We start from the raw sequence: 18,613 nt of genomic DNA, 5'->3' as shown, positions 1-18,613 counted from the left end.
ATTGCCAGTAGCCGACAGGCATACCGACAAAGCAGTATATCGCGCCGGTAGGTGAGTGGCAACTCACCAGCGTCAGCATGAAGACTCTCGACGGGACTAGTATAAAACGCTCCGATCCCAAGTCGTAAACCCCGATGTTGTATGGAGTTGAGGCGGCGTAAGATGGATGGCCGTGCAGAGGAGTATACGAAGCTCCCATAATCCAGCTTGGAGCGGACGATCGACCAATATAGGCGAAGTAGGACGGTTCGATCCGCTCCCCACGACATACCACTGAGAACACGGAGGACATTTAGAGAACGGGTACAACGAGCAGCCAAATATGACACATGTGGAGACCAACTAAGTTTCCTGTCAAATGTAAGACCTAAAAATTTTGTTGTCTCCACGAATGGGAGAGCAACGGGCACCGAGTCGTAAGGACGGTGGGAGAAACTCTTTGTAGCGCCAAAAGTTAATACAGACCGTCTTCTCGGCAGAAAAACGGAAGCCATTGGCGACACTCCAGGAGTAAAGATGGTCAAGAAAACGCTGAAGACAGCGCTCCAGGAAACACGTACGCTGCGCGCTGCAATAGATGGTAAAAGGGATGGAAAAGGGAGCCCGATACATCAGCTGGGAGGCAATCCATTATTGGATTGATCGCTATGGCGAAGAGAGCGACGCTCAAAACTGAGCCCTGTGGCACCCCATTCTCCTGGCGAAAGGTGTCTGACAGGACAGAACCCACACGTACCCTGAACTGTCGATCCATTAAAAAGGAAGGAATAAAAAGAGGGAGGCGACCGCGAAGGCCCCATGTATGCATGGTGCGGAGAATGCCCGCCCTCCATCAGGTGTCGTAAGCCTTCTCCAAATCAAAGAACACAGCCGCGGTCGGGCGCTTCCGCAAGAAGTTATTCATAATGAAGGTCAACAAGGTAACCAGATGGTCAACAGCAGAGCGGCGCCTACGAAATCCACATTGTACATTGGTAAGTAGGTGTCGAGACTCGAGCAGCCAAACCAAACGAGAGTTAACCATTCGCTCCATCACTTTACAGACACAGCTGGTAAGCGAGATGGGTCGATAACTGGAAGGCAAGTGCTTGTCCTTCCCCGGCTTGGGAATCGGGACAACAATAGACTCGCGCCAGCATGCGGGAACATGTCCCTCAATCCAGATGCGATTGTAAGTACGAAGAAGAAAACCTTTACCCGCAGGAGAAAGGTTCTTCAGCATCTGAATATGAATAGAATCAGGCCCTGGAGCGGAGGACCGTGATCGGCCAAGTGCGTTTTCGAGTTCCCGCATGGTGAATGGGGCATTATAACTTTCACGATTCGAGGAGCGGAAGTTAGGTGGCCTAGCCTCCTCTGCCTGTTTGCGGGGGAGGAAGGCAGGGTGGTAATGAGTGGAGCTCGAAAGCTCTGCGAAAAAGCGGCCGAAGGCATTGGAGACAGCCTCAGGGGCCACAAGGACGTCATTCGCGACCGTCAAGCCAGAAACTGGTGAGTGGACCTTAGTGCCAGATAGCCGGCGCAGGCTACCCCAGACAACAGAAGAAGGAGTAAAACTGTTGAAGGTGCTTGTGAAAGCAGCCCAGCTGGCTTTCTTGCTTTCTTTAATAATACGACGACACTGTGCATGTAATCGTTTATAATTGATACAATTCGCCACTGTAGTGTGGCGTTTAAAGGTGTGCAAAGCACGTCGACGAGCACGTAAAGCGTCTCTACATGCTGCGGTCCACCAGGGGACCGGTACGCGACGTGGAGAAGAAGTAGGGTGAGGGATGGAATATTCAGCAGCAGTGAGAATGATTTCCGTGAGGTGTGCCACCTGACTATCACAGCTTGTGAAGGTTTGATCCTGAAAGGTCGCCCTGGAAGAGAAGAGCCCCCAGTCTGCTTTGGAGATGGTCCAACTAGATGAGCACGGAGAGGGGGTATGCTGCAGGAGATGGATAACACACGGGAAGTGGTCGCTCGAATATGTATCAGAAAGTGCATACCACTCAAACCGGCGTGCAAGTTGGGGAGTACATATAGAGAGGTCTAAATGGGAATAGGTGTGAGATGTGTCTGAAAGAAAAGTAGGGGCGCCAGTATTGAGGCAGACAAGATGGAGCTGGTTGAAAAGGTCTGCTAACAGGGAGCCCCTCGGGCAGGATGCTGGAGAGCCCCAAAGGGGATGGTGGGCATTGAAGTCTCCAGTTAACAAAAATGGTGCAGGTAGCTGAGCAATAAGTTGCATCATGTCTGGCCTGGTAACGGCAGACGACGATGGAGTGTAAACGGTACAAATGGAAAATGTAAAAGTGGGGAGAGTAATGCGGATGGCAACTGCCTGCAGGCCGGTGTGCAACGTGATGGGATCATAGTAAATATCATCCCGGACCAGCAACATAACCCCTCCATGAGCTGGGATACCTACCACAGGGGGTAGGTCAAAACACACAGCGGTGTAGTGTGCCAAGGCAATTTGATCGCATGGGCGTAGCTTCGTTTCCTGAAGGGCTACGACGAGCGGACGGTGCAAGCGGAGCAGCAACTTCAAGTCCTCTCGGTTGGAGCGAATGCAGCGAATATTCCAATGAATAAGTGCCATCGTAAGAAAAAAAAAAAAGATGAAAGAAGGGGTCACCTCGAAGCCCGCTGAGGGCCTGGCTTCGAGCGAGCACTGCCGCCGCTATCAGTAGGCGGACAGTCATCGTCCATTGGGTCTATGGGTTCATCGGCCATCTTGGGAAGATGGCCGGGAGGGGGAGCTTCCTCCGCTGGTGAACGGCCAGATGTTTGGCTACCAGCGGTGCGGCCAGGCGAAACGGATGACGGCCTGGGGCAGCAACCGCTGGGTGGCGCAGGAGAAGAAATGCGCCGTGGCGGAGAAGGAGAACTGTGCGTCCTATGAGCCTTCTTGGAAGGTCGTTTGGTGGAAGTACCGGTCGAAGGCTGGGAGGTCGAGGTACGTAGGAAGTCTGCACGGGACGGTTCCTTCTTGAAGTCCCGTGCATCTGACTTCTGGGTCTTCGTCTTAGCAGAAGCTGATGAAGGGGCCGGTTTCTGTGGGGTGATGGCAGCAAGAGGAGACGTCGACCGCGCGATGTTAGCACTGGCCGAACGGACGACCGTGGTGCTGAAGGTCAGATCGCATGTCTGGGTTGCCACCTCCCTGGTAGTCTGAGGAGAGGCGAGGACAGTACTATATTTCCCCGCTGGGAGCAGCGTGGGCTTCCTACTAGCCAATAGCTTGCGAGCAGCCGAGGTGGACACTTTCTCTTTGACCCAAATTTCTTGGATACAGCGTTCTTCCTTATAGACAGGACAGTCGCGGGAGGATGCGGCATGGTCACCCTGACAGTTCACACAACGAGGAGACGGAGGTGGACAGTCACCCTCATGGGCATCCCTGCCACAGGTGACACATTTAGCCGCATTGGAACAAGACTGTCGAGCGTGATTGAAACGCTGACACTGGTAGCAGCGCGTAGGTGTCGGGACATAGGGGCGAACAGAAATAACCTCGTAGCCCGCCTTGATGCGCGATGGCAGCTTAACACTATCAAAGGTCAAGAAAAGTGTCCGGGTCGGTACAAGGTCATTGTTGACCTTTTTCATGACCCTATGGACAGCCGTCACGCCCTGCTCAGCGAGGAATGATTGAGTCTCCTCGTCAGTCAAGCCGTCGAGGGATCTAGTGTAGACCACACCACGAGACGAATTCAAAGTTCGGTGAGCCTCCACCCGGACAGGGAACGTGTACGGGAGTGTGGCCCGAAGCAGTTTTTGTGCCTGAAAGGTGCTCTCAGTTTCGAGTAATAAGGTACCGTTACGCAACCTGGTACAAGATTTGACAGATCCGGCTATGGCATCTACGCCCTTCTGGATAACGAAAGGGTTGACAGAGGAAAAATCCTTTCCGTCCTCAGATCGAGAAACGACGAGGAACTGTGGGGCAGGCGGTAGTACTTTTGTCACTGGTAGCTGGTCAAGTTTCCGTTTTTGGGCAGAAGTCGAGAGAGGTGGAGTGAAATCCATTGCGGAGGAATCCCCCACGATTGCCAGCGTCTCCGATGGCGCGCTCCTTCCTTGTGGGGACCCTCTCAGTGGGCACTCCTGCCTTAGGTGAATGTTTACACCTCAGGTCACACCTCCCGAGAAACAGACGGAGGGACCAATCGGCATGGTCAGAAGGTATCAGCTCAGGCAATCACCCCTCCCTGGGCCTGGCCTTTACCAGGGGGTACGCGCGTGCCTTACATGTCTACCCAGGGCGAGGAATTACGCGTTACCCCGTCACCGGCTACACGTGCGAACGCGTGGGTCGGCCCTCAGGCGCGCACAGGGAGGAAGAAAGAAGAGGAAAAAGGAGAGAGAGGGGGAGAGAGAGAGAGAGAGAGAGGACAGACTGTCTCAAACGCCGAGGCGGAGACCAGAGAAGGCAAGGAGAAGAAGGCAATGAGAAGGCAATGAGAAGAAGGCAATGAGAAGGCAAGGAGAAGAAGGCAATGAGAAGGCAAGGAGATTTTGCAGGGGAAAGAGTAAGGAAGACAGTGAGGTGGAGAAGAGCAAAGAAAGGAACCAACCAAAGGAAGGAAGAAACGAGAAGTGAAAAAGCAAAGTGACCGCAAATAGAGGTCGTGGAACCGTCCGTCTCCGGATGCAGGCGCTAACTACCCCCTTGAGGGGGAGGGACTCCTTTTAGTCGCATCTTACGACAGGCAGGAATACCGCGGGCCTATTCTAATCCCCGGACCCGCAGGGGGGAAGCAATGTTCTGAATTAATGACTTGCCTGCCTGTCTTAAGTGTGTGCATACCACTGCTCAATGCAGCATTCTTCCATGATTCTGACAGTTTACGTACAGACAACAAACTGCATTGGCAAGTGAGCTGATACACTCTCAACTTGCGGAACCCTTAACATTTTTTACACAGCCCAATACAGATTTAATTTCGACAGGCTGCCAGAATATGCTTCAAACCTTTATTTCTATAATACCACTGATTCTGCTGGACAAAGTGATTGTGTATGGAAAGAATGGAGTTGCACAGTTGTTTGTGAATTCTCTGCCTCCTGCTATGTTACAGTTGTTCTAGTTTGGCTTATACATTTTCAGTGTCATTTATCTGTGCTGTATGATGGTGACTGCAGAAATAAGCTTGCATGAGTGGATTTACATGTGCAGTCCATTTCCCTCCTTCAAACACATCCAGTTTCATGTCAATTTCCATTTGCATCATGAAATTTCGATGTTGTAGGAATTCTAGTTTGTCTTTATTGTGCATCCCAATTGCAAATTTGTTGCTTAACTAACAGAAGCTCTAAAATGGCATTTCTGTGACTGACTTTAGAGCTTTCTCTTCAAAGTGTTGTATACATAAATTTGCAATAATGGGGGGAAGTGGGCTGCCCATAGCTACCTCATCAGTCCATTTATATCAGTCTCCACCAAAGACACAGAATGCATAGGAAAGGATATGCTTGAATAGGCCTGTCATCTTATTGTCAAATTTCTTGCCAATCACGTTTAAACATGGAACCCATCTGAAGAGAGAAACGAAGTCAAACCTGACAAGACCATCAGTGCCATTAATTTTGAAATGAGTGAGCCACTGTGTTCACACAAGCCAACATATATGCTAAGAATGTTGCTCACATACTTCACAAGACCATATTCTAGGCATCCAATGTTGATATTGAAAGGCAAGTTCAGCTACCTTATTGAAAAGGTTCTTCTCTTCCATCACACCTGTAGGCATCCTTCCTTCACTGAGTATGAATTGTGTGTGGGGAAGAAAGTGTAGCTGTTAAGTGTAGATGACTGTATTGGGTACAGTTCTAATGCACTTAGATGTGGCACACATGTTCAATATTTGTTCTTGACCCATTTCATGTAACAACAAGCATTAATAAATAATTTTATAATTTAATTTTATACCTGTGTCATGTTCATGTTGGGGAAGTTCAATTGCTTGTCCCACTGTGCTAATGAGACAAGAGGACAGCTGCTGCCATCAGCTTTAGGGCAAAGTTGAGCTCCTTCTTGAGGACTGATTGGGCATCATGGTGTAATTTCCTTATTGGTTATGTTGATGAATGACCAACTTGGTTCTCTCCATTGCATGGTAAAAAAACAGGACATTCACAAGTCTTGGGACTGAATTCATTGATCACATTATACTGAAGGCACAACAGTTTCCTGGAATTCTTGTCAAGTTCATAGCAAATATAAAATATTCTCTCGTTTAACAATGCTTTAGTCACTCTAAGTTTGACCCACGCTGTTGCTGCATTATTCTTGGGGTATGTTAATTTCACGAAGGTTGGCATAACTTGCTCAGCATGGCGCCTCAGGTAAAAGGAGCGAGCACTGAACAATCAACTAATGTAGCTTCTGATATTTCTTCATGCTGCGGTTGATCTATTCCCATCCGGGCAGTTGATGTCATTTTTCAATTTTCCCCAGCATATTAGCCCAGTCAACAAAGAACTGAATTGTTATGTTAACCCTAAAATGCATAAAAAAAGGCCTCTGAGGCCCTTGTATGTCTTCATTTTTTTAAAAAAAATCTGTAATTTGTTGTTTCATTTCAAACTGCTTTCCAGTACTCTTTCACTAACACTGTGACATTCCTCCTATCAAGTCTGAACGAGATACCTTTTTTGTATAATTCAATATGTTTACCCATACACCATGAATGCATAAGCAGGGATTCAGAAGCCCTCACACATTTATAAATGTTCTTTAGGCTATATTGTCTTCAACATTTGTTTGGGAGCAGTTATTAATTCAACAATAACTGTAGTGGTATTTGCAGCAATAGGAGTGCCAACAGCAGCAGCAGCTGTAGTATTAATAGTATAACTAAAAAATAATACACACTACTTTCACATATTGGCGATGTCAGTGTATTATTGATCTTTTTGCTATCAAATGTTTTATTATTGCATAGTATTGTTATCCTGGGCTGCTCTTGTCAGCCTCATTGTTACTGTAGTTTGTTTGTTGCTGTAAGGCCCATATTGTAACGAGTATGACTCGTTTAGTGTTGCACAAGCTGCTGTTCGAGAGACACGCCTTTTGCTATGGCTTCGACACAGAAAGCCAGAGAGTCAGTATGTGCAAATGCAACTAATTTTGAAAGTGTTGTGGCTCAGTGGTTTGAATAAGATAATTCTTGCGAGGAAGGAAATACTTTTGAAGATGCAAGTAGTGAAGAATCAGCCAATGAATCTGCAGATTTGAATATTGAGGCAGATGACAGTCCTTCCGATAATATTACTTCACCAGAGTCTGAAAATGAAGAACCACCACAAAAAGGTATAGAAGACCACACATACATTAGTCGGAATGGAACAATTTGGAAATTAGATCCTCTTGCAACTTTTCTTACGCCTGTCCATAATATTGTAAAGAAGGCACCTGGTCCAGCCCGTGGTTTGAAAACCCGTAAACTTAAGGATGCCTGGCACTATTTCATCTCCAAGGAAATACTAGAGGAAATCATCAGCTGCACAAATATTGAAAGCAGAAGAGTGGCTGCTTTACATGGTAAAACGTTTCGCTTGCTGAAATGGGGGGTTTTCTTGGTCTTTTACTGCTTTCTGGTGTTGAGAAGAGTTGGGATGTCCCTATTAGGGAATTATTCTTGGATAAAAAGGCAAATCCTACATATCAGGCCACCATGTCAGTAAATAGATTCGAGGATATAAGGAGAATGATTAGATTTGATGACAGGTGTACCCGTGAAGCTTGATCTGCAGATGACAAACTTGCAGCTGTTCGCTATGTATGGGAACTATTCCTTGACAAGTGTAGAAATAGAATGATTCCAATGATTCGCTCACAGTTGACAAACAGCTAGTCCCATTCTGTGGAAGATGCAGCTTCACCCAGTATATGCCCTCTAAACCAGCCAAGTATGGCATAAAAATATTTTGATTATGTCATGCTATATCTGCATATGCTTTAGACGGAATTGTTTACACGGGAAGGAAGCCCCATGAACCTATTCAGAAAAATCTTGGATAGAATGTGGTAAAAGATCTTGCTAAAAGCATTGAAGGATCATCAAAAAATATTACTGTTGACAACTTCTTTACTAGTGTGCAGCTGGCAGAAGAGATGCTTCAGAAGCAAATTACAGTGGTGGGAACAATCAAACAAAATAAACCAGAAATTCCTAATGATATGAAAACGTCTGCCTCAAGAGCGATTCATTCCTCTTTGTTTGCATTTAGAGGTGACATTACAATGGTTAATTATGTTCCCAAAAAGAAAAAGTCTGTAGTTCTCATTTGCACAATGCATCACGACAGAAACATTGATGAAACTCATGCAAAAAAGAAACCAGATATAATAAAGTTCTATAACTCTACGAAGGGTGGAGTAGATCAAATGGACCAGAAAATTCAATATTACATTTGCAAGAGACAAACAAGAAGATGGCCATTTGCATTATGGATGAATATGATGGATGTTGCAGCAATGAACAGTGAAATTTTATTTTCCGCCCAACATCTGACATACCATAGTGGAAGAAGTGATAAAATGCGTTTGTTCCCGAGAGATTTAGCAGAGGAAATGGGAAGACCAATAATGGACCTTCGTATTCAGATCCCTAATCTTCCAAAGAAAATTGTTGATGCCATGCAAAGATGTGGTGTTCAAAAAGATGTCATACTGCCGAACCAACTACCTGTCTCAGGAAAAAGAAGAAGATGCAATTATTTTCCATATAATAAACACAGAAAAAGTGCTATGACATGCATTAAGTGTAAAACCAACATTTGTAAGGAACATAGTGGCGTTCTTTGTGCTTATTGTTTGTCACATGTTGAAAAGTAAGAAATATGTAATTTTATGTGAACAATGAATAATAACTTTTTGTCAAAATATTGCCTATATACATAATATTGTGAATAATGAGTATGATTTAATTGAAGAAATTGGTTGTAATAAATGTTATAAAATGTAAACTGCAACTTGTAAGTGAATTAATAAAATTATTTGTATATGTTGTATGTAAATGGATCTAACTAATAAAAATTCACTCTTTGAGGGTTTTTTTTTTTTTTTTTTTTTTTTTTTTTTTTTTTTTTTTTTTTTAACCAATAAAATGTTAATCAGGCCCACCAGATCCTGTTACTGTATCTTAGGAATCTTTCAATATGACAATAAATTTGACAGAAATAAATTTAACTCCAAAGAATGATTATATGAAAAGAGGGAAATTTTAAATTAGGGCAGGGCCTTGGAGGCCCTGCATATGCTTTCATGCGTGTTTTCGGCACCATGGATCCTAGGGTTAAAAATCTGTGATTTTTCTGTCTCCTGCAACGCAGAAACTATTAGTCCCAGAGAAAACGCGAAAATTCTCAGTTTATTATGTGGTGGAGTTATTTTCAGTTTATTAAGTGAGAACTTATTTGCAGGTGTTTTAGAGGTGTAAAATTAATGCTTGTTGTTACATGAAACGGGTCAAGAACAAATATTAATCATGTGTGCCACATCTAAGTGCATTACAACTGTATTAATATATAAATTGTATTTTATGTGTGTGACAGTCTGGAAAGGGGCTGGCAGATGGGGTGGAGGTAAGACACGTGAGGGAAGGCAGCTCGTCAGATTGTAGTCATGCATTTCCTCCATCATAGGTCCGGAACTGAAGAGAGTGAGCAGGACTGTCTCCAACCCCACTATGTCACAAAACGCCACCATATGCTATTTCACGAAGTTTTAGAGACCCTTCCACCGTTTGCTTTATGAATCACTGGCGATGAGTGCACAAACACTCTGGGACGGGGAAGGGGGGGGGGGGGGGGACAACTATCTTCTACATAGGTTATTTATGGATAAGTGTTACTAGCAATACTAACACAAGGAAATGACATGAACAAATTCTACATAAATCTCTGCATGCCATTTTGCACGGCTAGATGTGAAATTGATTCTTGATCATCCTGTATGGCAGTTGTGGCATTCTTCTGGGAAAGGTGGCCTCCCCAACCACAAGTGCTGCTCACTTTTCAGTTACATACAGGCTATACCTCCCCTGCAGTTCCTGTCCAGTTGTCTTACATAAAAGGCAAAATAACTTCACTGAGCTTGTCTTTATGTAGTGAAATTATTTTCAGTTTATTAAGTGAGAACTTATTTGCAGTTGTTAACAAGCTACTATGTAAAATACATTCCTATAAACATGGCAGAGAATGGCTTAATTTGTAAGTGTTGTGTTGCCAATGACCTATGCAGTGTTGATGGGAAGGGGATTGAACTAGGGAATGTGGCATCTTGCAGCTATGTGTCATTGAACGCATACTGTAAAGCTGTGTAACCATTTTATAGTCACTTGGTGATGAATTAACGAATGACCAGAAAGTTACTGTGTTACTAGTAGACTGCATAAATCTCTTCCATTCTCGAACAGCTGGCACTTTTAGAGTGGGCTGTGGAGAGTAGAGCCACTCACCACTCAATTCATGGGCCGTCACGTTCAAACTGGAACAGTAATGTGCTCATGCAATGCCTGACTTATGTTGAAATATCTGAATTTCCATTAACACACTGGTGGCCTACTTCCGTTACAGAGGGAACCCGTTGGGCCTCTTCAGATGTTTGGGGAGCTGATACTCATGGTGTGAAAACTAATCCAGACCCTGATAGAGGAGAAAGTGAAACAACACCATCAAGTACATATTGCCAGTATATCACATTTGGGACAGGTTCTTGCGTAGTTGACAGGTGAGAGCTATAGCCTGTACAGCTTTTTTTTACATAATAGCTAACACAACAACTACAAGTAAGTATTAGTCACTAAATAAACCAAAAATAACTCCACTATATAAACACGAGATCAATGAACTTATTTTGTATACCCAAATGAGAGATCTGGATAGGAAATACTGGGGAGGTATAGTCTGTCGATATACTGAAAAGTGAGCAGTGTCCTTGGCTGGGGAAGTTGCCTTTTCTAGAAGAAAACTAAAGCTGCTGTACAGAATGACTAAGAATCAACTGCCCTCCAGAAGTGCAGAACAGTGTGCGAAGATTTATGCAGATTCTGTTCTTTTCCCTTTTTGCATTAGTATTAATAGTAGCTCATATCTGTACTCCACACAGTGTCAATGCATTTTGAGAAAAATAAATGCCCCCCCCCCCCCCCCCCCGCCCCCACCAGGCATGTCTGCAAATTGAATCACCACTGATTCATAAGGTGAGGTGCAGTAGGGTCAATATAAACACCCTGTAGTTACTTTTTGTGAGGCAGCGGGCTAGAAAAGATAGGAAACCATCTGCTCGCTATTCAGTTTGCCAACTTATGAAAGAAGGAAACGCGTGACAATCTAGTGACTTGCTTTTCCCTCACACTTCCAACTTCTGCCTTCCTCCCTCCCCACTGGGTTGGGGATTTTCTCTGCCCAGGGGCTGGGTGTTTGTGGTAACCTCATCATTTCATCATCATCATCATTGTCATTCCTGACAGTGGCTTGATTGGGCTGTGTAAAAAAATTGGATTGTGTAAAACTTGGACTTTGCACGGGCGCTGATGACCGTGCAGTTCAGCGCTCCACAAACCAAATATCATGATCATCATCATCCTCCCTCCCCCCTCTCCTTTCCACTCTGTTGCACCACCAGAACACAGTTTATCCTTTAAATATTGATCTACTGCACTTTGATATGGTACAAACATTTAATATTTGTTCTTAACCCACTTTTTTAACAATAAACATTAATTTTATACCATTAAAACACTATTTTCAAAAATCTGTAGGTTTCCATCCACTCCAACATGGAAACTATTAGTGTTAGGAAAAAATTAATAGGACCTTTTATATGGAAATGTTGTGGATGCTGGACATAAAAACAGTGAGCCAGTTGTTACTCTGGGGTATGGGTCAGAGCATGGGCTGACTTATGTGTGCCTGAGCCCCCCCCCCCCCCTCCTCCCAGCTCCAGCATGGGCTGACTAATGTGTGCCTGAGGGCCCTCCCCCCTCCCTAGTGATACCTGCAAGAACAAATATTAGTTAATCTAGCTTCCTGGTATCAGTCCATCATTGCACCTGATAGTGACAATCCATTCTGTTCCCAGAAAGATTTTCACTCTGCAGCGGAGTGTGCGCTGATATGAAACTTCCTGGCAGATTAAAACTGTGTGCCCGACCGAGACTCGAACTCGGGACCTTTGCCTTTCGCGGGCAAGTGCTCTACCATCTGAGCTACCGAAGCACGACTCACGCCCAGTCTCACAGCCCTACTTCTGCCAGTATCTCATCTCCTGCCTTCCAAACTTTACAGAAGCTCTCCTGCGAACCTTGCAGAACTAGCACTCCTGAAAGAAAGGATATTGCGGAGACATGGCTTAGCCACAGCCTGGGGGATGTTTCCAGAATGAGATTTTCACTCTGCAGCGGAGTGTGCGCTGATATGAAACTTCCTGGCAGATTAAAACTGTGCAGCTACTTTGGAAATAGCGTTCCAAACTTACATATAAAATTGACAAAACAATGGAAAATTCAGAATGGAATGTAATAATATTATGAAAAGGAAAGTTGCTACACATCATATAGCAGAGTATGCTGAGTCGCAGATAGGCACAACAAAAAGACTGTCGCAAATAAAGCTTTCGGACAGTAAGGCCTTCATCGAAAATACATCACACACACACACACACACACACACACACACACACAGGCAAATACAACTCACACAGTTGCCTGAGACTGCAGTCATGTGTGTGAGCTGCATTTGTGTGTGTGTGTGTGTGTGTGTGTGTGTGTGTGTGTGTGTGTGTGTGTCCTCTATTTTTGACGAAGGCCTTACTGGCCGAAAGCTTTATTTGTGACGAGTCTTTTTACTGTCCTATCTGTAACTCAGCATCTCTGCTATTATGGTGAGTAGCAACTTTTCTTTTCATAATGTTGTTATATAAAATTGATAATAATACAGCAGCAAAAATGATATGAATATCTCAATCCTTGAGCCCTTCCTTTTCCTAAAATACATATATTAATAACAATTTGTGTCCCTTTAAATCACACACCTCAATCTTATACTTTGGCACATTCTGTGAAAACTGGAATATTTGGCAACTAGTGCGCTATTACACCATATCAATGTTGCATGCAATGAAGTTAGATGAGGAGGCCACAACAACAAAAAAACTACTAATGTATTTGTGTACTGATGCTAAATGTTTTTGTATTGCAATTTTTTGCCTGATGAATACATCCTTCCTGGAGACATGTGCAATATTAAAAATAAATTAAGCAAATTAACAAGGGAAAATGACTGATACCAATATCAAAAAACCTGTTTATGCATGAAGAGGAAATGGATGGAGGTGTGACAGGAATGTGATACAGCAAGAATAAGTTGACAGAGCTCTGAAATTTGAAACAAAGCACCTGAACTAAATAGCATTCCTTCAGAAATATTAATGTCATTAAGAAAATGTACCATGACAAAACTGTTCTACAGGGTATGCAAGACACACAAGAGATAAAATACCCTCAGACTGATGTGTTGAAAGATGAGAATATTATAGAACCATCAGTTTATTAAGTCATGATTGCAAAACACTAACACGAATTAGCTGCAGGTAGAAGGTGACCTTAACGAAGGTCATTTTGGGTTCTGGATAAATGTAGGTACACACTATAAAATACTAACACTAAAACTTAACTTAGAGGCTAATTGTAAGAAAGACAAACTCACATTTAAAGCACTTGCAAAATTACAAAAGCTTTGAACAATGTTGACTGGAATACACACTAGAATTCTGAAGACAGCAGGAACAAACTACGGGGAGGTGAAAGGTATTTATAGTTTGTACAGAAACTAAACTGCAGTTATGAATCAAAGGACACAAGAGGGCAGCATTGCTGAGAAAGGGGTGAGACAAGGTAGCAGCTTAGTCACCATGTAATTAAATCTGTACACGGAAATTTCAATAAAGGAAACCAAAAATAAATTTTAAAGTTCCGGAAGAAGAAATAAGACTATGAGATGGAGAATGTAATTATGTCAGAGACAGCAAATGAGTTGCATGATCAGTTGCTTGGGATGGATAGTACATTGAAAACAGGCTATAAGAACATCTTCAACAAAAGTAAAACAGAGGTAATGGAATAGTATATCAAATTAGACCACACAATGCTGAATGTAGATTAGGGAATGAGACATCAGAGCACATTAGATTATGGAATTAGGCATCACAAGAAGTGTATGAGTTTTAGCATTTGGGCAACAAAATAACTGATAACGAATGAAGTAGAGAGGATATAAAAAGTAGACTCATAATTACAATAAGAGAACTCCTAGAAAATAGAAATTTGTTAATATCAAATATAGGCCTAAGTTTGAGTTTTGGAAAATCTTTTCTGAACATACACCTACTTGAGTTTAGGCTTATGTGAATAAAACAAGGACAACATACAGTGTAGAGAAGAAAACAGAAGCTGTTGAAATGTGTTACAGAAGATTGCTAGAGTTTAGATGGAGAGACTGAGTAATTAATGAAGTGGTACTGCTTTGGGGGGAAAATACTTTCATGGCATAACTTGACTAAAAGAGGGGTAAGACAATAGTACACATTCTGAAGCATCAAAGAATAGCTAATCTTGTAATAGTAGCAAGTGAAAGGAGGTAAAAATTTTAGAGGGAGATCAAGGCTTGACTACAGTATGCAGCTTAAGTGAATTCTGGTTAGAGTAGTTATGCAGAGATGAAAAGACTAGCACAAGAAAGGCTTGCATGGAGAGCAGAATCAAATCAATCTTCAGAATGGAGACCACAATAACAATACAAAGTAAAGTAGTAGTAATTCAGTTAATTTTCAGAGTGAACAGATCAGCACTTATCACAATTTGCTCCTAGTATCTTTACATAAGGAGCCTGCAGTAGCTGATTCTGCATTTTTATTTTCAACGTGACTTATTCAATTTACAGAACACGATGTGTGCATGAATGAATTCATTCACTAAAAGCCACTTAAAACAGATTACTATATTACAGTATTGCACTGTAATATATCTCTATAGCAAGAAGAGCTTCCAGTATAACTTAACAACTCTGGTATAAAAACAAAACAAAATGGTTACAGATGATGGACTGAGATTATAAAAATAGGTCCGGTCTGTGGGATACAAGAAATAATTGTACTTCTGAAAAACATACAGAATTCACTCAATTAATATTTCTCCTAACTCGCTTATTTAAGTTCAAATAAAATCAAGAAAATCATGTGTAAGGATACAATTAAAAATACATAATCGTTATTTACTTCCTACTTTGGGAAAACGAATTGTACTGTTGTCTCAACGGTCCTGTCCTGAGAAAAAAAGGCCTTCTATTAGGTCGCACGGACCTCTGATAATAATACTTTACTGATTAGGGAATGACAACAGACATAGAATAAAATAATAGTCATACCAAGTCCGAATTTGACGTATTGCATACATCCACAGTGCAGTTGAACACAATTTTAAAAAAATTGGGGCTACAGTACGCAAACATGAAACTGCGTCCTGCCTTGACAACTGGTGCCAGTATCTTAAATTTACCGCATCCGCAGAAAAATTAGTCGAGCACAGTAATTAACGATAATAGGGTTTGCAAACAACGTTTCCTACACTTTATAACGGCGCTGAATATATTCGTCGGTTGTAAAACTGTAAATCAAATAAGAGCCAACGATTGTAAGGTTACCGAATCTTTCATTTCAATCAAATGCCCAAGATGAAACCGCATAATAAGGACGTATATTACAGTTAAAACTACTATACGTCAACTAAAATTAACTGAAAAATTGCTATTCATCGGATAAGTTAATGTAATCCTTTTCACACCTGGAGTTTCGCCAACCATTTCGACAAAGAAAATTAACACCAAGAGCGCAACCTAATATTTGTATCTGAATTCCTACGGTGTAGAGACGTACCGTCGTCGTCTCACATCTAACAATACTGTGTATAATAGCCACTGTTGAGTTCTGTAGGACCTAATCTCCTTTTGTTGATAAGGACTGAGCAACACCTTTCGCAAACAAGTTCCAGTGTTTCTTAAAATAGGTATGATATTTCATACTCATTGCGTGTTTTAATCATTAACGTTCATCATCTTTCCGTCTTCATTATATGGCACTAGTGTGTTGGAGAGCGTCTGTAATAATGAACTATGGCAAGAGGCAGTCAACACTATACAGGACCGAGACACTCTTGACAAAATTTTACAACTCCGTGTCGATAAACCGAAATACTTTGATTTTACACTTTCAAAATATGATTTTTTGTTTCTTCTGGCATTATCTGTACGGAATTGTACAACAGAAGATGAGTAAAACTTTTTGAGAACTAGCAGTTTAAAGTATCTTTCATACCTTACCAGTTCGCGCCGAACGACTGTAGAAGCTTGGTACTTACTTCCTCTTTCGTTGAATCTTTTCACTGTCGGCTTCTGAAAAGACATGTTTCCTACATAAATAAGTAGACATGTGTTTACACTTCATGTGATTTTACGTTTAACATCCTACATCGTACGCGTATAATTTTCGACTTTTCATGGCATGGCCGTGTCCAACGTAGCAAAGAATATTACATGTTGGCTGAACATGTAGCTTTCTCACTAATTTTCATTTTCGGTGAGCATAGATGACATCAGTCACAGAATCTTTACGTCCTTTGCACGAAAGTAACCCACTGGAATAAACACTTGATCTTATTAACATTTGAATATCGTATGTGAAATTGATTCTACGCTAATTACCGTCTCCAGAAACAACAGTTGATCAAACTCCCGTAATAATAAGAAAGGATTGTTCGTTATAAGACTCTTTGAATATTTGTTTTGTCTCTATAGCATCATATTTCGTGGTATCGGTACGGTACTAACAAAGCGAAACATATTGCTATTTCAACGTGAATGTTACAGTAAGATTAGGCACGGTCTTTTTTGTCACAACGACCACCACAGTCATTACACTGGAATGTTAAAAGACAGAAGCACGTGACGCTGAGTACTACTATTCAACTGAATTAGACGTATCTGCTACATGGAATACCGTTTTGTTTCTGTGGTTTAAAGTACCTTTGGTATCGTACCGAAAGACAGTAATTATTTGGTGCTTATTTCCTTTCTTTGAATCTATCGCCTTCGGAAAATACATGATCTCTACGTTGCGTCGTGACATATACGTACCGCTGCAGATATCGGAAGCGTAGGGGAACCACCAGATCCGTGATAGCCAACAACCTTGCCTCCTAACGGATTTTTTGTCATGGAGATTCGAGTTCAAGCTTTAATTACAAGTTAACCAACAGGTCTATCATAAAGTGAGTTATATCAATGTTTTTCTTGTTTTATTTTGCATTAGCCTATATGGAGCAATTTTGTTTTAAAGTTCTGCACGGTTCAGGGCTTTCTCGCTAGGAAATGTTCACTTTAAAACCACATAGCGTGAAATGTATTTATCCGATGTTTATTAAATTTTGGGAAGTTATAGGCATATACATTAGTAGTGGAAATCTCAAGTTACAGAATTTTTCAATCACCCAAAGAAATTTTCTTAACTATTCCCAGCCAGGATAAACATATCACAGAAAACGTGGATTTCTTTTGGATCTCACTTACGTGGTTGTAAGGAACTGCATCACTGTTAGCGTACGGTGTGATGTGGATTTTATAAAGAGTTAAATTGAAGGGTGATTGGGTGCGCGTAGAATCTTGCGTATAGAAGCGCGCACGGCTGTGATCACATCAAGATGCCTCCGAGGTCACTAGCGTGTGAACTGGCAGTATTTTAAGTGCTATTTATTCCCTTCAAAGTGAGGGGGAGAAATTAAGTGTCACACTGTCTTGTCGTCAGTGAATGTGTAGGAGCTGCTACACTCAATCGCGTGATCGATTCGCTCACCTGAGACTGGCTGTACCGCCCGATTTTCCCCCGTGTTGGCGACACTGTCAGCCTGACTGTTCGCTATACATGCCATTGCGACAATTTGTATTGCAGTAATTTGTTCCTGTGCTTTACTACATGTAATGAATCATGCGCACTGAATACTAATGTACACCTTTACCAAACACGTGGCATAACGATTAAAGTACGTCACCTATGTCAAGAAAATCACTGTGTGTTTGTCGAGAGGGCTCGAAAATCAGACTCGATGATTTTTACTGTGTGCACAGTATGATTTTTACATGAATACAGTAGTCCCCACAATTAGAAAACTCCCATTGAAATTGATAGAAAATGTGGCAGATTTACCTGTTATTTCGATCTCCACTCTTCTGAAAGTAGTTAAAATCGAGTCTGCGACAGCTGCTGTATCCCAAGATATCTACCTTAGAAGAATGAGACAGTTACGAATACAGGACTGCAAGGTCGTCCTAACAGACGAGACCTGGTGCGGATAGGATCACCCAATGCAGTATGGATGGCAAGAAAACGTAGCTGAGTCTTTAGAAAAAAGCTTTGACTTCTATAATCAATATTGAGGGTACAGTCAGTAAATTTATGGATGGCGTTGAAGGATCAAGATACCTTCTGGAGTTGGAAAACGCATCATATTTCACACGTTGGAAATGAAGAAGGATTTCTTCACGGCGTAGAACTTTCTTTTATTGG

The 18,613-nt window shown here is 42.2% G+C and overlaps 1 protein-coding gene across 1 annotated transcript in view; it reads right to left on the bottom strand.

The window, feature by feature from the left end:
• Positions 1-17,978, bottom strand: part of LOC124596812 (golgin subfamily A member 6-like protein 22) — a 267,662-nt gene extending 249,684 nt beyond the window's left edge. The window contains exon 1 of the mRNA XM_047135897.1: positions 17,903-17,978. Within this exon, the coding sequence (XP_046991853.1) occupies positions 17,903-17,978 (76 nt within the window). The remainder of the gene's footprint in view (positions 1-17,902) is intronic.
• Positions 17,979-18,613: the final 635 nt, after the last annotated feature.

Source organism: Schistocerca americana, chromosome 1 (assembly GCF_021461395.2).
Source record: "Schistocerca americana isolate TAMUIC-IGC-003095 chromosome 1, iqSchAmer2.1, whole genome shotgun sequence".
Classification (NCBI taxonomy): Eukaryota; Metazoa; Arthropoda; class Insecta; order Orthoptera; family Acrididae; genus Schistocerca; species Schistocerca americana.
Note: the sequence above shows the minus strand (reverse complement) of the source record. Positions and strands in the feature narration are given on the sequence as shown.